Below are 25,601 nucleotides of genomic sequence, written 5' to 3'. Positions count from 1 at the left end.
TTGAAAAAGTTCAAATTCAAGATGGAATCGCTCCGGGCAGTAATCTCCAGCCTGGGAGGGGGGGGGGGGATTTTATGGTGTCACTGGACATAAAGGACGCATACCTTCATGTCCCCATATATCCCCCTCATCAGGCATACCTGAGATTCCCTGTATAGGACTGTCATTACCAGTTTCAGACGTTGCCGTTTGGGCTTTCCACGGCCCCGAGCATTTTCACCAAGGTAATAGCGGAAATGATGGTGCTCCTGCGCCGGCAGGGAGTCACAATTATCCCGTACTTAAACGATCTCCTGATAAAAGCGAGATCGAGAGATCAGTTGCTGAAAAGCGTGGCGCTCTCCCTCGGAGTGCTGCAGCAACATGGCTGGATTCTAAATCTACCAAAGTCACAGTTGGTTCCAACAACTCGGCTATCTTTCTTAGGCATGATTCTGGACACGGAACAAAAGAGGGTTTTTCTCCCAACAGAAAAAGCCCAGGAACTCCAGAACATGGTCAGAGACCTGTTAAAACCAAAAAGAGTGTCGGTCCATCAATGCACTCGAGTACTGGGGAAAATGGTGGCGACCTACGAGGCCATCCCCTTCGGCAGGTTTCACGCGAGGAAGTTTCAGTGGGACCTTCTGGACAAGTGGTCCGGGTCCCATCTCCAAATTCATCAGAAAATAAGCCTGTCCCCCAGGGCCAGGGTGCCTCTCCTGTGGTGGCTGCAGAGTGCTCACCTTCTAGAGGGTCGCAGGTTTGGCATTCAAGACTGGGTTCTGGTGACCACAGACGCGAGCCTCCGAGGTTGGGGAGCAGTCACACAAGGAAGAAACTTTCAGGGGATATGGTCAAGCCAGGAGGCTTGTCTACACATCAACGTACTGGAATTGAGGGCCATATACAATGGCCTACGTCAGGCGGAGAATCTTCTTCGCGACCTACCGGTTCTGATTCAATCAGACAACGTCACAGCCATGGCTCATGTAAACCGCCAAGGCGGAACAAGGAGCAGAGTGGCAATGGCGGAAGCCACCAGGATTCTGCGCTGGGCGGAAAATCACATAAGCGCTTTAGCAGCAGTCTTCATTCCGGGAGTAGACAACTGGGAAGCAGACTTCCTCAGCAGACACGATCTCCATCCAGGAGAGTGGGGACTTCATCAAGAAGTTTTTGCAGAGATAACAAGTCATTGGGAACTTCCTCAAATAGACATGATGGCTTCACGCCTCAACAAGAAGCTTCGGAGGTATTGTGCCAGGTCAAGGGACCCTCAGGCAGTAGCAGTGGACACCCTGGTGACACCGTGGGTGTTTCAGTCGGTCTATGTGTTACCTCCTCTTCCACTCATCTCAAAGATATTGAGAATCATAAGACGAAAAAGAGTGCAGACAGTACTCATTGTTCCAGATTGGCCTCGAAGGGCCTGGTATTTAGATCTTCAGGAAATGCTCACAGAAGATCCGTGGCCTCTTCCTCTCAGAGAGGACCTGTTGCAACAGGGGCCCTGCGCGTTCCAAGACTTACCGTGCTTACGTTTGACGGCATGGCGGTTGAACACCAAATCCTAGCTGGGAAAGGCATTCCGGAAGAAGTCATCCCTACTCTGATAAAGGCTAGGAAGGAAGTGATGGCGAAACATTATCACCGTATCTGGAGAAATTATGTCTTTTGGTGTGAATCCAAGAATGCTCCTACAGAACATTTCCATCTGGGCCGTTTTCTCCACTTTCTACAGACAGGAGTGGATATGGGCCTAAAATTAGGCTCCATTAAGGTACAGATTTCAGCCCTATCAATTTTCTTTCAGAAGGAATTGGCTTCTCTCCCAGAAGTCCAGACTTTTGTAAAGGGAGTGCTGCACATACAGCCTCCTTTTGTGCCTCCAGTGGCACCATGGGACCTTAACGTGGTGTTACAGTTCCTAAAATCTCACTGGTTTGAACCTCTTCAAACGGTTGAGTTAAGAGTTCTCACTTGGAAGGTGGTCATGTTGTTGGCCTTGGCATCTGCAAGGCGGGTGTCCGAATTGGCGGCTTTGTCTCACAAAAGCCCCTATCTGATTTTCCATGTGGATAGAGCAGAATTAAGGACTCGTCCTCAATTTTTGCCTAAGGTGGTTTCATCGTTTCACATGAACCAACCTATTGTGGTACCTGTGGCTACGAATGACTTGGAGGATTCCAAGTCCCTGGATGTAGTCAGGGCCTTAAAAATTTATGTAGCCAGGACGGCTCGGGTTAGGAAAACAGAGGCACTGTTTGTCCTGTATGCAGTCAACAAGGTTGGCACTCCTGCTTCTAAGCAGACTATTGCTCGCTGGATCTGTAACACGATTCATTCAGCAAGCTCATTCTACGGCTGGATTGGCGTTACCAAATTCGGTAAAGGCCCATTCCACTAGGAAGGTGGGCTCTTCTTGGGCGGCTGCCCGAGGCGTCTCGGCATTACAGCTTTGCCGAGCGGCGACTTGGTCGGGTTCAAACACTTTTGCAAAATTCTACAAGTTTGATACCCTGGCTGATGAGGACCTTATGTTTGCTCAATCGGTGCTACAGAGTCATCCGCACTCTCCCGCCCGGTCTGGAGCTTTGGTATAATCCCCATGGTCCTTACGGAGTCCCCAGCATCCTCTAGGACGTAAGAGAAAATAAGATTTTAAATCTACCGGTAAATCTTTTTCTCCTAGTCCGTAGAGGATGCTGGGCGCCCGTCCTAGTGCGACATTTTTCTGCAAGGCTTGTATATAGTTATTGCTTACATAAGGGTTATGTTACAGTTGAGATCAGTCTTTGGCTGATGCTGTTTTGTTCATACTGTTAACTGGTTCGTATATTTCATGTTATACGGTGTGGATGGTGTGGGCTGGCATGAATCTTGCCCTTAGATTAACAAAAATCCTTTCCTCGTACTGTCCGTCTACTCTGGGCACAGTTCTCTAGCTGAGGTCTGGAGGAGGGGCATAGAGGGAGGAGCCAGTGCACACCCATCTAAAGTTCTTTGTAGTGCCCATGTCTCCTGCGGAGCCCGTCTATACCCCATGGTCCTTACGGAGTCCCCAGCATCCTCTACGGACTAGGAGAAAAAGATTTACCGGTAGGTTTAAAATCTTATTTTTACACCTCACAATTTTTGTTTAAAGTTACACAAAGTCCTGTGTTACTGTTTATATAGCGCTGCACACCCCAGGCTGACGGAACCCCACTTACCTCTTTTAGGGGTACATTTACTAAGCAGTGATAAGAGCAGAGAAGTGAGCCAGTGGAGAAATTTCCCTATCAACCAATCGGCAGCTCTGTATCATTTTATACTATGCAAATTATAGATGTTACTTCAATGCTGATTGGTTGCCATGAGCAACTTCTCCACTGGCTCACTTCTCCACTCTTATCACTGCTTAGTAAATGTACCCCTAACTCTTCTATGTTATTTATTTGTTTTGGTGTGGATTATTAGGACGACCAGAATTAAATCAACCCCATATGGTCGACATGGTCATTTGGTCTACATGAAAAGGTAGATGTTGGAATAGGTCGACAAGCAGAAAAGTCAACACATGGAAATGGTCGACATGGTTTTTTTTGTGTCATTTTGGATGTTTAACCATTTGAAAGCCAAATTAGTTGAAACTTGTACCCTCACTTAGCTCGCCACGCTCTGGTGCCTCGCTCTGCTACCGCTGTGACCATCACAGGTTACTATGCAGTAGTCCACGTGGATGGTAAATGATGAAAAACTGTAAAGAAAACAAAACAAACTTGTGTGGACCATATGTGTGTCAACCTTTTGAACCTGCCAACCTTAAGCACTGTCAGTCTTTTACACGTCAACCTTTTGTACCTGTCGATCTAATGATTTGACCTACTGTATCATCCAGATCCTTATTTGTTTACATTTTGCAGTATGGAAAGTGTAACCTTAATGAGAATAGTTGTATAATGTGTTCCTTGTTTATAAAGAATGTAGTATGACTACGAGTGCCATGTTAAAAATAAAAAGCATGAAATGGATACATTGGCAATATATGAAAATAGTTTGTGACCACAGAGAGGTTTGTTGTGTTCTCTACTGTAATTTGCTCTGATTGCCATTAATAGTGAAGGTCTCTTCCAGGCACTGAGGGAGTACACCAGTGATGATATGAATGTGGCTCCTGGAGACAGAGTTTGGGTCCGTGGATGGTTTCCAATTTTATTTGAGCTTTCCTGCATCATCAACAGATGTAAACTGGATATACGAACAAGGTAACTCGCCTCTTCAGACAAGCCAATCCAATTCTGAACCCACCCACATAACCTGTAATGCCTTCCTATCAAAGTACATCCCTTCTGTACAGTCCACACATAGGGGTATATGCAATTCACGGCGAATCGCTGCAATTTTTCGCCGTTTTTTAATTCGACTCAATTCGACAGGTGAATTCCGGCAGGTGGCTGCCGGAATTCACCATATTCAATGAAAAACGGATTCGACAGACCCGCGGGCGAAAATCGGCCGATTTGGCGGATTTTGCCGCGATTTAAAAAAACGGGAAAAACCCGGAAAAAAAAATGGCGTGGGGTCCCCCCTCCAAAGCATAACCAGCCTCGGGCTCTTCGAGCTGGTCCTGGTTCTAAAAATGCGGGGAAAAATTGGGCAGGGATCCCCCGTATTTTTAAAACCAGCACCGGGCTCTGCGCCTGGTGCTGGTGCCAAAAATACGGGGGACAAAAAGAGTAGGGGTCCCCCGTATTTTTAACACCAGCATCGGGCTCCACTAGCTGGACAGATAATGCCACAGCCGGGGGTCACTTTTATGCCGTGCCCTGCGGCCGTGGCATTAACTACCCAACTAGTCACCCCTGGCCGGGGTACCCTGGGGGAGTGGGGACCCCTACAATCAAGGGGTCCCCCCCCCAGCCACCCAAGGGCCAGGGGTGAAGCCCAAGGCTGTCCCCCCCCATCCAATGGGCTGCGGATGGGGGGAATGATAGCCTTTTGTGATTAATAAAAAGATATTGTTTTTTCCAGTAGTACTACAAGTCCCAGCAAGCCTCCCCCCGCAAGCTAGTACTTGGAGAGCCACAAGTACCAGCATGCGGGAGAAAAACGGGCCCGCTGGTACCTGTAGTACTACTGAAAAAAAAATACCCAAATAAAAACAGGACACAGACACCTTGATAGTAAAACTTTATTACACACTACCGACACACACATACTTACCTATGTTGACACGCCGACTGCCACGGTCTCCGACGATCCGAGGGTACCTGTGAAAAAATTATACTCACCTTCCAGCGTCCAGAGGTACATCCACGTCCAGAGATAATCCACGAACTTGTTAAAAAAACAAACCGAACACCCGCTCCATACCGGACTGAAAGGGGTCCCATGCTGACACATCAGACCCCTTTCTCCCGAATGCCGGGACATCACGTGACTCCTGTCACTGAAGTCCCTTCAGCCAATCAGGAAGCGCTACTTCCGTGGCGCTCACCTGATTGGCTGTGCGCTGTCTGTGCTGTGACAGCGCATCGCAAAGCCGCTCCATTAGTTTCAATGGTGGGAACTTAGCGGCTAGCGGGGGGGGTTACCCGCGGTCAGCCGCTGACCGGCGGGTGACCTCACCGCTAGCCGCTAAGTTCCCACCATTGAATATAATGGAGCGGCTTTGCGATGCGCTGTCACAGCACAGACAGCGCACAGCCAATCAGGTGAGCGCAACGAAGTTGCGCTTCCTGATTGGCTTTAGAGACCTTTCTGTGACAGCTGTCACTGACAGGTCTCATTCGTGGAAAGGGGTCTCATGTGTCAGCATGGGACCCCTTTCAGTCCGCTGGTCGGGTATTTGCGATTTGTTATTTTGCCAAGTCCGTGGATTTATCTCTGGACCATGGCTGAGGTGAGTATATTGAACTTTTCTTTTCAGGTATCCGTGGATTCTACATGGAGAAGAGGACCGATGTCGGCGTGTGAACATAGGTAAGTATGTGTGTGTCGACGTATGGAATAAAGTTTTACTGTCACGGTGTGTGTGTCCTGTTTTTATTTGGGTATTTTTTTCCCAGTAGTACTACAGGTACCAGCGGGACCGTTTTTCTCCCGCATGCTGGTACTTGTGGTTCTCCAAGTACCAGCTTGCGGGGGAGGCTTGCTGGGACTTGTAGTACTGCTGGAAAAAACAATATTCTTTTCATTATCCCAAAAGGCTATCAGCCCCCCCATCCGCAGCCCATTGGATGGGGGGGGGACAGCCTCGGGCTTCACCCCTGGCCCTTGGGTGGCTGGGGGGGGGACCCCTTGATTGAAGGGGTCCCCACTCCCCCAGGGTACCCCGGCCAGGGGTGACTAGTTGGATATTTAATGCCACGGCCGCAGGGCACGGCATAAAAGTGACCCCCGGCTGTGGCATTATCTGTCCAGCTAGTGGAGCCCGATGCTGGTGTGAAAAATACGGGGGACCCCTGCTCGTTTTGTCCCCCGTATTTTTGGCACCAGGCGCAGAGCCCGGTGCTGGTTTTAAAAATACGGGGGATCCCCTGTCAATTTTTTCCCCGCATTTTTAGAACCAGGACCAGCTCGAAGAGCCCGAGGCTGGTTATGCTTTGGAGGGGGGACCCCACGCCATTTTTTTTAAGGATTTTACCGTTCCAGCAATAAAAAAAAAAATTATAAAAAAATAATATTTTAAAAAATATATAAATAATATTTGTGCCACCAAAAAAAAAAAAAAAAGTACCTAATTCCTTCTAATATAAATAGATATGCTATTCCTAAAAAAAAAAAACACCAAAAAAAACATGTTTAAAATTTTTTTTATTGTTTTCACCCTCCAAAGTGTGGCGGATTGAAAATGACGAATTTGCTGTCGAATTTCCAAACTTGAATTGAATATGCTTTTGTCGAATTGCAGCACTTGTATCATTGCAGAAAAGTCGAATTTGCAAAAATTCGAATTTCAAAAAGTCGAATTTTGAAAGTCCGTTTTTTGGTCGGAAAGCACTGAATTGCATAGGCGAATTTTTTTTTTGGGCGAAAATGACCCGAAATTCGACAATTTCGGGAATTCGACCGCAATTGCATATACCCCATAATCTCACATATTTGGTCTTTTTCACATGCTCTTTGCAATCTGTCTGGACAATTATGCAATAGATAGCACCTATCCTTTTGTATCAACACCTGTTTCCCTATAGATTTTAAGCTTGCGAGCAGGGCCTTCCTACCTCTGTCTGTCTGTTATTACCCAGTTTTGTTCTATTACTGTTGTTCCAGTTGTAAAGCACAATAAAATATATGCTGCGCTATGTAAGACATTGTTAATAAATAAGTAAATTATACAGTATACTTACTTCAAATCACAGTTTCCTTAACATAAGAAAACTTGGAGTCTAATCTGTGGCCGGGCACCTTACCAGAGAAGTTGCCCATAGAAACCAATCCACTACAAACGGTCATTTTATAGACTGTGCTAGATGCATTAGCTAAAGCTGCTTGGTTGCTATTGGCAATGATTCCATTTTATCTCTGTTGAAAGCTTTATACATCTCCCCTTTAGTCTTCTATGGGATACACCATTGCTCTACAACAAGTCCATAATACAGTTTCTCTTCAGACGCGGCTCTCAGTTGGAGATTTATTTCCCTTTTATGGACATTTTTCTGTGTTGGGAACAGTAGATCTGTATCTAAACTGAATAGTGAGACCCCTTCGAGTGCAGATCATAAGATAATGTTCTTATTTAATGGTCACTATTATTCCCCTGCAGAGGCCTCACTGTAATGTTTGAAATTATGAAAAGTTATGGCCACACATTTGAAAACCACTGGTGGCATGACTTGTTCCGCATCGTGTTCCGGATATTTGACAATATGAAACTTCCAGAACAGCAAACAGAGGTAAGAAGTTATTTAATGTGATAGGGTATTCGTACAACACACACACATACACACATACTGTGACTGGTACCAGTGATTAATATGTACCTCCTTCCTGTATATGCCACCCACCACCACCCATGCTACCACTTCTGTGGGATGGAATGTTAGAAATGGAAAATCTGAGTTCCATAGGAATATTGCCGCTTCACATGTCCTTGGAACCCCAACTAAACTTAACTTTTCTGACAAACTTTTAAGCACCTCTAAAATTACTTGCTGTTCTGATTTGAACTTAGGAAATGAAAGATTCCAAGTTGATCGCTCGCTAGCTGCTTTTAGCAGCCGTGCAAACACTAAGCCGCCGCCCTCTGGGAGTGTATCTTAGCTTAGCAGAAGTGCGAACGAAAGGATCGCAGCGCTGCTACAAAAAAAGATTGTGCAGTTTCTGAGTAGCTCGAGACTTACTCCTAGCTAGTGATCACTTCAGACTATTTAGTTCCTGTTTTGACGTCACAAACACGCCCTGCGTTAGCCCAGTCACGCCTACGTTTTTACAGCCACTCCTGCGATTTTATCTGGCACGCACTCCCCAAAAACGGTCAGTTACCACCAAGAAACACCCACTTTCTGTCGATCATTCTGTGGCCAGCAGTGCGACTGAAAAGCATCGCTAGAGCTTGTGTAAAACTGCATCGGCTTTTGTGAAAGTACGGCGCCCGTGCGCAGTGCGCCCCATACGCATGCGCAGATTTTCAGTTTTTTGGACTGATCGCTGCGCTGCGAACGAAAGCAGCTAGCGATCAACTCGGAATGAGGGCCTAAGTAGTGAAAATTGTGGAGAAGTTGCCTATGGCAACCAATCAGCATTGAAGTAACATTTATAATTTGCATACTATTAAATTATACAGAGTAGCTGATTGGTCGCCATGGGTTACTTCACCACTGGCTCACTTCTCCACTTTGTTCACTGCTTAGTACATCTCCCCCTAAGAGAGGCTGCTACTGATTATATATTATAATTATTTTAATTGTGTGGTTTTGTTTTATTGTAATTTAGTTTATTTGTGTTGATCTTTGATATGCTTAATATATTTTCCTCTTGTTCCAGAAATCTGAATGGATGACAACTACCTGTAACCATGCACTTTATGCAATCTGTGATGTCTTCACTCAGTTCTATGAGGCCCTGAACAGCGTCCTGCTCTCTGATATCTTTGCCCAGTTACACTGGTGTGTTAAACAAGGTATGGTTGCTGTGAATCAGTGTATGTGTTTATATCTGTGATGTCAAACAAACTGTATGATGGCAGAGGTGTACCAAAGCTAATTTCTTCATCCACTAGGGGTCACTGGAGTACTTTTGGGATATGGACGGCTTTAGCAGGACAAGGCACTGAATATTTAAATTTAGTAACTCTCCTCCCCTCCATACTCCCATAATACCTCAGTGTTTTTTCTTGAGCCGAACAGGAGCGATAGAGAGGATGACCTTGGAGAATTACATATAACATTATAACATAGCAGACAACAATAAAGTTGACACATAACATAACTGACAACTAAACAGTTGACACCATAACCGATCTAACTTAAACCTTTGAACAAGTCGATGAGAATGTGTTACCATAAGATCCACTGAACTTAGCACAAGACAGGTAAAACTGCTCTGGGTGGGCGTCCAGTGCCCCCTGTGGATTCAAAGAAAAGGATTTATCTGGTAAGTACCAAAATCCTATTTTCTTCTTCATCCACTAGGGGTCACTGGAGTACTCTTGGGACGTACCAAAGTTTCCCCCTTGGGCGGGAGAGCTGTTTGGCACCTGTAACACTAGGCGGCCAAAGCTAGACGCTGATGCCGCAAACGTATCAATTTTGTAAAAGCGCACAAACGTGTGCACTGATGACCATGTAGCCGCACGGCAAAGCTGCGTCGTAGAAGCCCCACGACCTGCTGCCCATGAAGTTCCCACAGAACGTGTGGAATGAGCTGTTAATGATGTAGGCGGCTGTAGCCTAGCATGAAGGGAAGCCTGACGTATGGTCAGTTTAATCCATCTGGATAAGGTCTGCTTGGAAGCTGGCCAACCGATCGTGGCAGCATCAGAGAACAACTAATGTATCCGTCTTACGAACTGCAGACGTTCGGGCTACATAAATGCGTAGTGTGCGTACCACATCCAAAGTTCCTGAGTCTTCTGATAACCCAGGAACTACTATTGGTTGATTGATGTGAAAAGATGACACTACCTTTGGCAGGAAAGCGGGATTCGTCCGAAGTTCTGCTCTGTCATAATGAAACACCAAATACGGTGGCTTGCATGACAAAGCAACCAAATCTGAAACTATGATGTCAGATATGTCATCCGAGCTCACTGCTAATGTGCAGAAAACTCCGCTACTACAACAAGCTGTTGCTGATTTAGCTGCTAGGGCAGTTGCACAGCCCCTCCCCCCTCTCTCATGCAGGTCCCCAGAAGCATGGTTTACCGGCTATTCTATCTGATACAGATGATTATGTACAGGATGATGGGGATGACCTGGACCCCATTAGTGGGGATACCGATGCTACTCAGGGTATTGAACCCCTCTGTTTGGCTGTAAGGCAGGGGTGGGGAACCTCAGGCCCGCGGGCCGTATAAGGTCCGCAAAGCCACTTGATCTGGCCCTCCCAGGTTCACCTAACCAAAGGAGATGCCGGGCGCCCACTGAGATTCTGTTACTAGCAGGCGCCTGGCTTCTTCTCCTCAGCAGCAGCCGGAGGCACGAGCTCACTCCTGAGCTCCGGCTCTGGCAGTGTGCGTGTGTGCCTGTGAGGTGCTATGGGAGAGATGTCATGATGTCTCTCCCATAGTTCTGAGGAGCAGGCAGCCAGGCAGAGGGCAAGGGTCCAGAAGCAGGAGTGTGGGTGGGGAGTATTGTGTTTTTTCTTTCTTTTAATGTGTGTGCGTAAGAGGCGCTACTAGGGGTCATATCTAATGGGGGCATATCTACTGGGGGCAGGCTAATTTTTAAGTTGATAATTTTTGTATGGCCCACGAAGGATTTTATGAATATCCAAATGGCCCTTGGTAGAAAAAAGGTTCCCCACCCCTGCTGTAAGGGATGTGTTACAGCTCCCTCTAGAGGACGCTGCGTCACAGCAATCGCTTTTCTTTGTACAAAACAAGCCTAATGGTCACTTTCCCTGATTCTACAGCAGAGGTTCTCAAACTCGGTCCTCGGGAGCCCACACAGTGCATGTTTTGCAGGTAACCCAGCAGGTGCACATGTGTATTAATTACTCACTGACACATTTTAAAAGGTCCACAGGTGGAGCTAATTATTTCACTTGCGATTCTGTGAGTAGACCTGCAAAACATGCACTGTGTAGGCCCCCGAGGACCGAGTTTGAGAACCTCTGTTCTACAGAGTTAGATGACTTATTCAAACATGCCTGGACAAATCCAGACAAAAGTTTCCAAGTGTCCAAAAAGTTTTTGCGCACTTTCCCATTTGCTCCTGAAGGTAGAAAATTTGGGGAGGTACCCCCTGGGGTGTCTCAGTATCTCTCACCTGTCTGAAAAGGCAGTGCTGCCCACCTCGGGCTCCTTTACCTTGAAGGATCCAGGGGATAGGAAGATGTTATATCACAAATACCGGTCATTGCGGGTTGCTGGATGACCCCTGCTATTCATTCTTGGGCCACTCAAATTCAGGGGGGCCTCTCTGGAGATATGCCCTTAGTTACTATGGTAACCCTCCTGAAGCACATTCAGGACACTACCCTTGTCCTCTGTGATTCGCTCAAGGAGATGGGGAATATTAATGCTCGGACTTCTGCCATGGAAGTGTTGGCACGCAGGGCCTTGTGGTTGCATCAGTGGATTGCGTACGCAGAATCTAAACGTACTGTGGAATCCCTCCCCTTTTCTGGGGAATGGTTTTTTGGGGTTGAATTGGCTACCTGAATTTCCAAAGTTACGGCTTGGAAATCCATGTTTCTCCCCTCTGTGGCCCCGCCGGCGAGACGCTCCTATCCGGGGCTTTCTGTCCAGTCCTTTCGGTCATGCAGATTTCGATCTAAGGCCAGAGGTGCCTCCAATGCGGCTAGAGGCACCAGAGGTAAGTCCAGAAAACCTGCAAGCACCAGTTCACACGAACAGTCCACCGGTTCTATTTCTACTAAGGCCTCAGCATGACTGTGCCCACCCACCTCGAGGGGATCTTGAGGTGGGAGCTCAACTTGCCCACTTCAGCCGCGTCTGGGAGACTTCCTGCCAGGATGCCTGGGTCAGAGATCTCGTTTCTCAGGGCTACAGGCTGGAGTTCGACAGTACCTCCCCCTCAACGATTTTTCAAATCAAGCTTACCAGCTTTGGAGGATATGCAAGTTACGTTGCAACAGGCAATCCGAAAGTTGGTTCAGTCCCACGTCATTGTTCCAGTACCACTACCGCAACGCGGCACGGGGTTTTACTCAAACCTATTTGTGGTGCCAAAACTGGACGGGTCGGTCAGACCCATTTTGAATCTCAAATCCTTGAATCCTTACTTGATGGTGTTCAAGTTCAAGATGGATCCCTCCAAGCAGTGATCGCGGGCCTGGAAGAACAGAAATATATGGTCTCCTTGGATGTCAAGGATGCCTATCTCCATATTCTGATTTGGCCGCCTCATCAGGCATACCTGCGGTTTGCCCTCCTGGACAATCACTTCCAATTCCAGGCACTACCCTTCGGCCTGTCCACAGCCCCGAGGGTATTTACAAAGGTGATGGCAGAGATGATGTTCCAACTCCGGGTCCAGGGTGTCGATGTGGTCTGTTATCTGGACGATCATCTGATAAAGGCACGATCCAGGGAGCTTTTGTTGCTCCATATCGACCGCACCATCAATCTTCTTTTGGATCATGGGTGGATCCTCAACTTGCAGAAGACCCACCTGTAGCTAACTCAGAGGCTCCTGTTCCTGGGGACTTTGCTGGATACTGTGGCCCTGAAGGTGTTTCTACCAGAGGACAAGGCGAAAACACTTCAGGAGATGGTCCGCATGTTGTTCCGGCCTATTCGAGTGTCCATCCATCTTTGCATAAGATTGCTGGGAAATATGGTTGCCTCATATGAGGCGATCCAGTATGGGAAGTTCCATGCCAGAGCATTTCAATTGGATCTCCTGCGCAAGTGGTCCGGATCACATCTCCAGATGCACCGGATGACTCCACTATCACCTCAGGCCAGGATTTTCCTCCTGTGGTAGCTACAGTCCTCCAATTTCCTGGAGTGCTGGAGTTTCGGGATTCAGGATTGGACCCTCCTCACGACGGCTGCAAGTCTACAGGGATGGGGAGTGGTCACCCAAGGGGTGCAGTTCCGGGGCAGGTGGTCAGCCCACGAGGCCCTCCTTCTGTTCAACATTCTGGAACTTCGGGCGATCTTCAATGCTCTGCTTCAGGCCTCTCCTCTGCTCAGGGATCACGCGATCTAGGTACAGTCAGACAGTGCCACGGCAGTGGCGTATATCTGTCGTCAAGGAGGGACAAGAAGCAGAGCCAGCATGCGAGAGGTGTCAAAAATACTCCTCTGGACGGAAAGAAATGCAATGTCAACAATCTTCATTCCGGGTGTGGGCAACTGGGAGGCGGACTTCCTGAGTCGTCACGATCTCCAAACGGGAGAGTGGGGGCTCCACCATCTGGTGTTCCAACAGATCATCAACCGGTGGGGTTGCCCACAAATAGACATGATGGCTTCTCGGCTCAACAAGAAACTTCCCTGGTATTGCTCATGGACCCTCAGGCGAGGGCAGTGGATGCATTGGCGTTGCCTTGGCCTTACCGGCTGGTCTGCCTGTTTTCTCTGATTCCATTGGTCCCAAGGGTGCTAAAGCGAATCAGGCACCAGGGTGTCCAGGCAATTCTAATTGCCCCGGATTGACTTCGGAGGGGGTGGTACGCGGATCTTCTGGACATGTCCGTCGAAAACTCTTGGCCTCTACCACTAAGACAAGCTCTTTTTCAACAAGGACCATTCGTCTATCCGAACTTACGGTGACTTTGTTTGACGGCATGGAGGTCGAGCGGAAAATCCTATCTCATAAAGGCCTTTTCAAAAAGGTTGTTGCTACCATGGTTCTGGCCAGTAAACCTGTGATGTCAAAACACTATCTGTAGTAGATATGTCTCCTGGTACGAGGAACACACGTATCCGCCTGCAGTGTTGCACTTGGGAAGTTTCCTACGTTTCCTGCAGGCTGGTGTGGATAAGGGCTTACATTTGGATTCCATTAAGGTCCAGATTTCATCCCTCTCAATTTTCTTCAAGAAGAAATTGGCAGTGTTGCCTGAAGTTCAGACCTTCTTGCAAGGGGTACTCCACATACAACCACCTTTTGTGCCCTTGGGATTTGGGTGTAGTGTTGGCATTTCTACAGTCCTCCTGGTTTGAACCTCTGATAACGGTAGAAGATAAGTACCTCAAGTGGAAGACGGTGATGTTACTGGCCCTGGCTTCTGCTCGACGTGCTTCAAAATTGGGGGCCTTATCGTGTAAAAGTCCGTACTTGGTCTTTTACGAGGACAGAGCTGAGCTCCAGATTAGACAGCAGTTCCAGCCGAAGGTTGTCTCTGCGTTTCATCTGAATCAACCTATTGTGGTTTCGGTCCAGTTCTGATGCTTCTGCTCCTCCAGAGACATTAGATGCTGTGCGTGCCTTGAAGATATATGTCAAGCGCAAAGCTCGGGTTAGAAAAACGGATTCCTTGTTCGTGCTCTGTGATGCGCAGAAAATAGGGTTGCCCTGCTTCAAAGCAGTCCATTGCTCATTGGATTAGGCTTAGTATCCAACAGGCCTATGTGTCGGCAGCCTTACCTGTTCCTAAGTCTCTAAAGGCCCACTCTACAAGATCAGTGGGTTCTTCCTGGCCGGCTGCCCGTGGAGTCTCGGCCTTGCAACTATGCTGAGCTGGTACCTGGTCGGGGAAGAACACTTTTGTGAAGTTCTAAAAATTTGATACTCTGTCCAAAGAGGATACCCAGTTTGGGAAGGCGGCGCTGCAGCAGTCTCCGCACGTTCCCGCCCGTTCTGGAAGCTTTGGGACGTGCCCATCGTACTAGTTTTCCCCAATATCCCTTACGGATGCAGGAGAGAAAATAGGATTTTAATACCTACCAGTAAATCCTTTTCTCGTAGTCCCTAAGGCATATTGGGCACCCGCCTCAGTGCGTGGACTTTTCTGCAGGCTCTTGTTCTATAGCAGGGGTTCTCAAACTCTGTCCTCAGGACCCCACACAGTGCATGTTTTGCAGGTAACCCAGCAGGTGCACAGGTGTATTAATTACTCACTGACACATTTAAAAAGGTCCACAGGTGCAGCTAATTATTTCACTTGCAATTCTGTGAGGAGACCTGCAAAACGTGCACTGTGTGGGGTCCTGAGGACCGAGTTTGAGAACCTGTGTTCTATAGTAAACTGTTCAGCTGTTGTTGTTACTAGCCGTTGCTGGTTGTTGTATGTTAGTGGTTTGCTGGTGTGTAAATTTCACCACCTTTTCTGTTGTCATGTTCCTTCTCTCATAAATGTCCTTTCTCCTTCGGGTACTTTTTTAACCTATCACTGCCTGTGGGAGGGGCATAGAAGGGAGGAGCCAGCACACCCAGCTGAAGAAATTTAAAGTGCACTGGCTCCTTTGGACACCGTCTATACCCCATCATACTAGTTTTCCCAATATCCTTTATGGACTGCGAGAAAAGTATATACTGGTAGGTATTAAAATCCTATTTTCTACCCACACCTGTAATTTCTATACTGTATATGCCTGTTCCAGACTGCTACAGGGGTAATAATCCTCTATTTGTGTCTTACAGACAATGAGCAGCTAGCTCGATCCGGCACCAACTGTCTGGAGAACCTGGTAATTCTGAACGGAGAGAAATTTAGTCCTGAGGTTTGGGATCAGACGTGTAACTGCATGTTGGATATCTTTAAAACCACCATACCAAGTGTGTAAGTCTCTGTCACGTTAATTCTGTAGAGCTTTCTTTGTGTTCTCTTTATCAGAACTAGAGACTGTCCCTCTATTCTGAGCTGCAATAGGTACTCCTAGTGAGGGGGTGGATGTTTGAAGGACATGCCAGATGTTCTGTAGCCAAGTCATATTTTGTGCCCTTAATTACACACTAGTTTCAGATGCCGCTTATGTCCCAGCACTCAGAGACCCTTTGAAATATTGATTTGTTGTATTTTTTCTGCTTTGAAATAAAGTGAAAGAAAAATTAGTGAAGATTGTTCCTTATTTTCCAGATTATTAACTTGGAGGCCGTCAAGGATTGAAGATGACTCTTCAGAAAAACGCTATGTGAGTTATGTTCTAGGTTGCAATATGTAAATGTTAGTGGACATTAAGACTTTAGGTGGTTTGGGAGCTTGCTATTTGCACCATACAGTGTTTCTGTCTGTCCCTCTGCAGGATTTGGATATTGATCGTCAGTCACTGAGCAGTCTGGACAGGAATCCCTCTGAGAGGGCTCACAGCCAGCAGTCTAATACTACAGAGGAGAACTGGAAAGGAAAACCCAGCGAGAGTGAGTCTGCCTTCACCTCCTTTCACTCTCCACTGTAATGTCCAGCTACTGATAAACGCCTTCTTTCTCTGTCCAGGGCTAGCTGACCAGAAGCTGTTTGCCGGTCTCCTCATAAAGTGTGTTGTGCAGCTTGAATTAATCCAGACCATCGATAACATTGTCTTTTTCCCGGCTACCAGCAAGAAAGAAGATGCCGAGCACCTGGCAGCTGCACAGGTCTGGGCAATAATGTGCATATTGTGGGTGTGGGTGTATAATATACATACAGTATAACTATTTGATATGTACTTTGTACAGGGGAATACAATGCAGACGTCTCTATATGTCATTTTTCACATGCTAGATTACGTATATTAGAGAGGGACCGACTGCATATATGGGGATCGGTGTATCTTTGTTATATATACACTATGAAGACAATAGTGATGGGACACACATAAGTGAAATGGTGTGCTCCTGCAGAAGATATGTGTTTGTGAAGGTATAAATTGAGTAGAGGGGCACAGATTAGATAATTTGCTAATGAAATGGTTTGCCGGAAGGAGCTAACCGAGTTTGAACAGGGAGTCATCGTAGGCTGCGCGATGTCTTGTTTCCAGGGTGATGCTGGACTGATATACAAAATATTCGGTAACCTGGATGTACTGGCCAGCTCAGAGTCCAGATCTTAACCCCATTGAGTATCTCTGGGATGAATTGGAGCGATGGGTGCATTGTAGACCAACCCGACCTTCAGTGTCGCAGTTGGTCACTATACTTAAGGCAGAATGGCAAAACATACTGCCTGCTGTTGTCCATGAACTTGTGGACAGTTTGCAAAAAAGGGTGTCTGCAGTAATCACTGCACATGGTGGCCCTACAAACTACTGATGTCAATAAAATCTTTGATCTATTTGCTGTCAGTGTCCAATCGCTTTTGTCTACATAGTGTAGATGTATGATATAGATATTATACATACATACACACAAATATCACTATATATAACTGCAGTACATTCTGTATACAGAGAGACACGTTGGAAGATGATATCCACATTGAATCAGAGCACCAGGGAATGTACAAGTTTATGTCCACACCGCATCTCTTTAAACTGCTGGATTGTCTACAGGAATCTCACTCATTCGCCAAGGCGTTTAATTCTAACAATGAACAGAGAACGGCGCTGTGGAGAGCAGGTACAATGACAGAATATTAAATGTAGCGGATGATACCATATGGAACTATTGAACTCAGTCAGTAATGCAAAGTGTTGCACAGTATATTTGGTATTTTGTGCAGTTCTGCATTTAGCTTCCTTCCTGCCTTCCCCATCACCATGGGGATATAGACGTTGTGCTATTTCTGCTGGGGGGTACACTGGGCACTACAGGGAATAACATCGGGGTGTAGAGTAGGATCTTGATCCGAGGCACCACAAGGCTCAAAGCTTTGACCTTCTTCCCAAGATGCATAGCGCAGCCGCCTCTATAACCCCGCCTCCATGCACAGGAGCTCAGTTTTGTAGTTGGTGCCATGCAGTGCACGCATACAACAGGGGGGCTGTTCCAGCAGAGAAGAGCTTTTCTAAGTGAAAAATGAAGACTTCAAGGGCTGCAGCAGTGACTCTGTGAGTATTAGATGTCAGTCTGACATCTCCTGCTGCAGTTCCATTACCTCCCCCAGCGGCGCTGTATACTGCCGCTCCCGTTGACAGGTACTTACAGCGGAGGCTCCGGTTTGCTCTTCGTTAGTCACACACCCGCCGAAGTTCTCCTGGTTCGCGTGGCCGCACTCAGGGAGGAGGTAAGTGGATCCCCTAGACGGGTCCCGCTGAAATCGCGATCAGGCACGGCCAGAGGGAGGCGGGCCGCGAGCGCTGGCGTGGACACTGTGGTCAGGCAGGGACTCCACTAAACCACCAGGGCAAGGACACAGGTCGGTTTTTAACCTCACTAAAAAACGTTTTATTACCAGGCTTGGACCTGTAGCCCCTCCCCCAGCCTCAGGGCGCCATTTATAGTAATGTTCCCGCTTTGGAGCTACATACTGTATCTCTCTCTCTCTCCCTCACTCCCAGTCAGTGTTTGGGCGCCATTACAAAGAGCAGCACTGTTCCTGGGACTGTTTGGGCAAATCCTCCTTTGTAAAGCCACCTGCATGTCAGCGCTGTGCATTTTACAAGACACTCAAGTATTCTACATGTCTATTGACAGTGTTAGTTAAGAAACAGTGCATCTAGTCAGGGTTATATAGTACAAGTACCCTGTGATATACATCCAGTCTTTACTGTGCATTGATATATCTACTAAATATATAGCCATACTGAGTATTACTTTGTATTGCTAGTCCAGTGCATTTTTATTGCATGTCATAGCTTCTGCATTGTACATTGTGACTATATGTGTATGCATGTAGCTGCTGTGTGATCTCCATTTTGTGTATCTCGCTCAGATTGCTATCCCTATATTCTATAACCTGAGGGGGTTAAGTGTGTCAGGCAGGTTTATTTTCAGCTACAAAGGGCAACGGAACTGGGGCTGATCCCACATAGCATGGTGGTGACAATGCCAGCTGAGGGTTCAGGTTCTGGGGGTTCCTTACCCCCCCCCCCCCCCCCAGTGGGATCATAGCAACGGGGGTTCAAAATGACCCGCCCTGGGCTACCTTCTCCACACTATTGAATACGCTGGTAACTAGACTAACGCCCCCTATGGGACCTCCTGTGCCGGTACAACCGCTTATGGTCCCCGCGGTTAACCCGCTATGCGCAGATCAACTGTCTGCTCAGTTACAGCAATTGAATCAATCACTGACTACTCAGAAGTCTAACCCTCGCCTGCCTAAGATCAAGGGGTCCTGTAAGCGGGCCATTACTTCGTCACAATCCACCAACGTCCCAGACACCTCGTCTGATGAGGATGGTGTATATACTGATCCCACAGATTCTGACCCTGATGCTTCTGATGGGGAGTCTGTCTCACAGGTGGATGTTCCTGACTGATGACCCGGAGCCTGATACTGCCCCTAAGTAACCGGACAGGTTTAAACGTCAGAAAGTGGTTAAACCAGTTTTACCTCACTCTGACCATTTAGTTGACATACTACGTCAGGAGTCCTGGGAAAATCCAGGAAAGAAATTCACGCCTCACAAAAAGATGCTGGCTCGCTATCTCCTCGCTGCAGAGTTCAGTAAAAATTGTGAAACACACCTGCTAGTGGATTCGCAGGTAGCACGGCTGGTGGTATCCTCAGCTCTGCCAGTAACTACCGTCACGTCTCTGAAAGAACCGACGGATAAGCGTGTGGAGGGTTGTTTAAAGGCGATTTAGATCCTAGCGGGTGCTGCGCATTGGCCCACCATTGCAGCGACATGGGCTGCAGAGGCTATTGAAGCGTGGGCTCAGGAGTTGGAAGCTGAGAGGTCTTCCAACGCTTTTGATCATGCTAGACAATGTCTATCGTATATTGTCACAGCTTCTCATTACATTAAGGAGGCGGCTTCTGGTGCCGGTATTCTGGCGGCCATGGCTTCTACTACGTCCATACTGGCTCGCCGGATTCTATAGTTGCGGTCCTGGTCCGTGGCTCTGGACTCTAAGAAAACCCTGGAGGTACTCCCTTTTAAGGGAGACATCCTTTTCGGAGAAGACCTCAACAAGATAGTGGCTGACTTATCTTCTGCTAAAACAGCTTGTTTACCTAGTACTGCTCCTTCAGTACCGAAGGCTAAGAGTACTTCTTTTCGCTCCTTTCGTCCTTCAGGGAAAGCAAAGGGTCAGGCGTACCCGAAACAGGATCGCACTTCCAAACCCAATAAGCCCAAATCCAAACGGGCCTGGGCTGCCCGTCAGCCTGCTCCCAAGACGGACAAGCCTGCCACATGACTGGGCAGGCCTCCCTCTGAGTGATCCCAGGGTGGGGGGGCCGACTTCTAGGGTATACACGGGAATGGTTAAAGACCACTTCCGATGCCTGGGTACGGGATGTCGTCACTCGAGGTTACGCCGTATCCTTCAAAAATCGTCCCCCTCATCGATTTTGCCTGACAGACGGCCCTTCGGATCAGGTGAAGGCAAAATCTCTTCGGTGGTACAGTCCCTCCTGGACACAGGAGTGGTAGTACAGGTGCCTCTGGCTCAGAGAGGCAAGGGGTACTATTCATCGCTGTTCATAGTCCTGAAACCGAATCGGTCCTCTCGGCCCATTCTCAACATCAAGTCCTTGAACAAATTTGGGAGGGTCTCCAAGTTTCATATGGAAACTCTGAGCTCTATTGTTCTGGCCTTGAAACCTGGGGATTATATGGTCTCCCTGGACATACAAGATGCTTACCTGCATGTTCACATTGCAATGTCACATCAGCAGTACCTGAGGTTTGCGGTTGGCAACCTCCATTACCAATTTCGGGCGTTACCATTTGGTTTGACCCTGGATCCGCGAGCCTTCACCAAGGTTATGGCGGTAATGACGGCTGTACTCCGTCGTCAAGGGGTCAGGATCCTGCCTTATCTAGACGACTTATTGATCCTGGCATATTCCCCAGAAATTCTTCTACACAATCTAGATCTGACTGTCCATTTTCTGCAAGCCCACGGGTGGCTCATCAACTGGAAGAAATCGTCCCTGCGCAGAGCATGGTGCACCTGGGAGCATTGTTGGACAATCACAACCAGCGGTTGTTCTTGTCTCAGGAGAAGGTCCTAAAGCTTCAGCACAGGATTCGATGCTTCCTATCTTGTCCGCAAGTGTCCATACATTCGGTGATGCAAGTGCTAGGTTTCATGGTGTCGACTTTCGACATGGTGGAGTACGCTCAGTTCCATTCACGCCCTCTGCAGAAACTGATTTATGCCAAATGGGACGGCCTGCCTCACCGGATCAGGTCTCGCATGATCTCCTTGTCTCCGGAGGTCCGTCTGTCACTGAGCTGGTGGCTACAGGACCAACGATTGAGTAGGGGTCGTCCCTTCTGGATCTCCAACTGGGTCCTCCTGACTACGGATGCCAGTCTGAGGGGTTGGGGCATGGTGTTGGAGCAACACTCTCTTCAGGGTCGGTGGACCAGGGAGGAGTCTCTCCTCCCGATAAACATTTTGGAATTGCGGGCGGTGTTCAATGTTCTGAACCTGGCCCAGCATTTAATTCAGAACAGACCTGTTCAGGTACAGACGGACAATGCCACCACGGTGGCATACATAAATCATCAAGGCGGCACTCGAAACCGCATGGCAATGAGGGAAGTATCAAGGATTCTTTAATGGGCAGAACGCCATCTACCAGTCGTACTGGCAGTGTTCATTCCGGGGGTCCTCAACTGGGAAGCGGACTTTCTCAGTCGTCAGGGCGTACACACCGGAGAGTGGAGCCTCCATCCAGAAGTATTTCAACTCCTCGTGGACAAGAGGGGCCTTCCAGATGTGGATCTGATGGCATCTCGACACAATCACAAGGTTCCGGTCTTCAGCGCAAGAACAAGGGATCCTCAAGCAGCGTTCATGGACGCACTGGCAATCCCATGGAACTTTTGGCTGCCATATATGTTCCCTCCAGTGTCTTTACTGCCCAGAGTGATAAGTGCAAACCAGAAGGAGGCATACTACTTCTAATTGCTCCCGCGTGGCTCAGACGGCATTGGTTCTCAGACCTACAGGGCCTCTAGATAGAGCGTCCCCTTCTACTTTCACAACGGCCAGACCTCCTTGTTCAGGGCCCTTGTGTCTACCATGAATTGGCCCGACTGGCTTTGATGGTGTGGCTCTTGAAGCTTCTGTACTGAGGGCCAAAGTTTTTTCTGAGTCGGTCATTCAAACTATGTTGAAGGCCCGTAAGCTGGCTTCTGCTTGTCTTCCGGGCTGGAATTCTTACTTTGCTTGGTGCGCAAATACCAATTATGATGCATACAAGTTTAGTACGGCCAAACTTTTGGCCTTCCTACAGCAAGGCCTGGACCTAGGCCTTTGTCTAGCCTCCCTCAAGGTTCATATTTCTGCCTTGTCGGTATGGTTTCGGAGAAAAATTGCAACTCTGCCCGATGTTCATACCTTCACTAAGGGTGTATTGCGCATTCAGCCTCCTTATGTCCCACCTGTAAGCCCTTGGGATTTGTCTGTGGTTTTGGAGGCTTTGCAAGAGTCTCCCTTTGACCCTCTTGCATCTGCAGATCTTAAGTGGCTTTCCCTTAAGGTCTTGTTTCTGTTAGCGATTGCTTCTGCTAGATGTGTTTCAGACTTGGGTGCCTTATTCTGTAGGTCCCACTATCTGAATTTTCACAGTGATTGGGCAGTTCTTAGAACGTGCCTTGGTTATCCACCTAAGGTGGTGTCTTCCTTCCACCGTAACCAGGAGATTGTGGTTCCTGCCATTTAATTCTCCTCAGTTAACTTCCAAAGAGCGGTCTTTGGATGTGGTACGGGCTCTCCGTATCTATGTGAAGAGAACTGCTTCCATTCGGAAGTCTGACTCTCTCTTCGTACTTGTTTGGTTTTCACAAACGTCGCTGGCCTGCTAACAAGCAGAACTTGGCCAGATGGATTAGAATGGTGATTGCACATGCTTATGTACAGGCTGGTCTTCCAGCTCCTGCTACCATTAAGGCCCATTCTACTCGGTCCGTTGTACCTTCGTGGGCGGCCCGCCGTGGTGCGACTCTTGAACAATTGTGGAAGGCGGCTACATGGTCCTTAGTGAACACGTTCATAAGATTCTATGCCTTCGATACTTAAGCCTCCCAGGATGCTTCCTTTGGACGCTGGGTTCTTGTGCCCTGTACAGTGCGTCCGCTCCCATAAGGAACTGCTTTAGGACATCCACGATGTTATTTCCTGTGGAGCCCAGTGTACCCCGCAGCAGAAAACGAGATTTATGGTAAGACCTTACCTTTGTTAAATCTCTTTCTGCGAGGTACACTGGGCTCCACAGGGCGCCCACCCTGACGCACTTAGCTTCTTTGGGTTGGTATGGCATTAGCCGCTGACACCCTCTCCTGTTGCGAGTGTGTGGTGTATGTGGCTACTAACGATTGTCGTCTCTTTTACCTGCTACTGCATGGGACTGGTTAACAAAAACTGAGCTCCTGTGCACGGAGGTGGGGTTATAGAGGTGGCGGCGCTATGCATCTTGGGAAGAAGGTCAAAGCTTTGAGCCTGTTGGTGCCTCGGATTAAGATCCTACTCTACACCCCGATGTTATTCCCTGTGGAGCCCATTGTACCTTGCAGAAAGAGATTTAACGACGGTAAGTTCTTACCATAAATCTCGTTTTTTCACCTCTAGAGAAAGCAGGCACTGGGAAACCAGAACTAACTTTTCCTCACTCTGCCTTAGATGGAGGTAAAGTGGACGGAGATAAAGTACCAGCCAACCAGCTCTTAACTGTCATTTTTCAAACACAGCCTGTAACATGGCAGTTAGGAGCGGATTGGCTGTTACTTTATCTCTGTCCACTATATTTCTCTCCAAGGCTTAGTACATAGTTGGAGGGTGACGCAGATGCTGGATTATGTTTCACCACTGGAGCACTAGGAAAATATCTATAAACTGAAGCTTATTCCTTTAGCAGGAGTGCCCACCCATTACCAATTGTAAAGTCTGGTTTTCTAAATAAACTACTGCCCTACAGACATTGTCATGCTTACCCAGCAGTCAGGGTGGCATTTTCTTTGTAGGTCCATACCAATTGAACTGAGGGCCTAATTCAGCATGGATCTCTGTTCTGAGAAATCGCAAATTGAGCGATTATCAAACTACTGTGCATGCATAGCGAGCGCAAGGTGCTATAGCAACAGAATTTGCATACAGAACATAATCGCAATGTAGCCTCTGTTTGACTGACGTCGGCGTTGCGTAGGGTCTCTGACGTCAGCGCAGACCACTTCCAGCCCGTCTCACTCGCAGATTAGTGGCTGCTCAGACCTACTCGCATTTGCTCAGACGGCAAAGATTCTTTGATGTTCCAGGAATTGCGTATGCATCTGCAAGTCGATAGTGATCTGCGATGCATTCGCAATATTGCACGGGGCACTTTTTCTTCCTGTCGGGCTGGTGCCTTTCTACTTGCAGACAACTGCAATTTCTCCGAATAGCGATCAATGCCGACTTAGGCCCTAAGTACTGTAGGTTACAGCTTTTATTCCACCGAGTCATTTGCACTCTCCAAAACAGATCCTCTGTTGCCCCCTGAATGTTTTAACACACAGCTGCTAACATCTCTTTCATGTAAGCTTTTTGTGCACTTTATTAGGGTTTAAAGGCAAATCCAAGCCCAATCTGTTGAAGCAAGAGACCAGCAGTCTCGCCTGTTGTTTACGGATTCTCTTCCGGATGTACACAGATGAGCAGCGCAGAGCCTCTTGGGAGGACATAGAGAAGAGACTGTTAAGGTAAGATCCAATAAAGTACTTTACTCTTAATATTTGTATGAACCACAACTCTCATCAGCTAAACATTATGTGAACTAAAATATATATCTTTAAAAATGGGATATGCAATGGAGTTTCAGCAAATCATCTAAAGGGGACAAGTAGAGAAGTTGGCCACAATAACCAATCACATTTCTGTTCTCATTTTATAAGTATGTACTAGATCACGGTTTCTCAAAGTCATGGCTCATGAAATCCTAACAGTGCGTGTTTCAAGTATCACCAAGAATAATTAGTACCACCAGTAGATCTGTCGTGTTATTCAATGAACACACCTGTGCTCCAGCTAGATGATCTGTAAAACATGCGCTGCTAGGGTTTCCGTGAGGACTGGGTTTGAGAAACACTGTTCTAGATAAATTGTAGCTAGAATCTGATTGGTTATTATGAGCAACGTCTCCACTTGTCCTCTTTAGAAGGATCGATATTTTCCCCCGAAAGTTACATAACTGGTAGAAAGCCAATACACCAAGTCAACATGAAGAATGAGATAAGTGCTATGTAATGTTGCACAGATTAAAAAACAAGAACTAAACCCATTGCATTCACATTAAGTTGATTATTGGAACTATAACATTGTGTGTTGGGTTTATCTTTTTGTCATTTCAGTGTATGTAGCGAAGCCCTTTCTTACTTTATTACTGTAAATTCCGAGAGCCATCGAGAGGCTTGGACCAATCTGTTACTGTTACTTCTGACCAAAACCCTTAAAGTTAGTGATGTAAAGGTATGTTATTTGTAGCAATATTAGCCTTACACATTTATGTGCAATAATGTTTCTGCATTGACAGATCAAGTAGAG

At 47.4% G+C, this 25,601-nt stretch overlaps 1 protein-coding gene across 2 annotated transcripts in view; it reads left to right on the top strand.

The window, feature by feature from the left end:
- ARFGEF2 (ADP ribosylation factor guanine nucleotide exchange factor 2) overlaps positions 1 to 25,601 on the top strand; it is a 125,853-nt gene that overhangs the window by 88,728 nt on the left and 11,524 nt on the right. For both annotated transcript variants that reach the window (XM_063958894.1, XM_063958893.1), the window contains 10 exons: positions 4,099 to 4,229; positions 7,733 to 7,862; positions 8,953 to 9,088; positions 15,687 to 15,825; positions 16,123 to 16,177; positions 16,289 to 16,403; positions 16,480 to 16,619; positions 17,411 to 17,579; positions 24,622 to 24,760; positions 25,409 to 25,526. In XM_063958894.1, coding sequence (XP_063814964.1) covers positions 4,099 to 4,229; positions 7,733 to 7,862; positions 8,953 to 9,088; positions 15,687 to 15,825; positions 16,123 to 16,177; positions 16,289 to 16,403; positions 16,480 to 16,619; positions 17,411 to 17,579; positions 24,622 to 24,760; positions 25,409 to 25,526 — 1,272 coding nt within the window. The remainder of the gene's footprint in view (positions 1 to 4,098; positions 4,230 to 7,732; positions 7,863 to 8,952; positions 9,089 to 15,686; positions 15,826 to 16,122; positions 16,178 to 16,288; positions 16,404 to 16,479; positions 16,620 to 17,410; positions 17,580 to 24,621; positions 24,761 to 25,408; positions 25,527 to 25,601) is intronic.

This window comes from Pseudophryne corroboree, chromosome 3 (assembly GCF_028390025.1).
Source record: "Pseudophryne corroboree isolate aPseCor3 chromosome 3, aPseCor3.hap2, whole genome shotgun sequence".
Lineage (NCBI taxonomy): Eukaryota > Metazoa > Chordata > Amphibia > Anura > Myobatrachidae > Pseudophryne > Pseudophryne corroboree.
The sequence above is the reverse complement of the archived record's forward strand: the minus strand, read 5'-3'. Positions and strand labels throughout refer to the sequence as shown.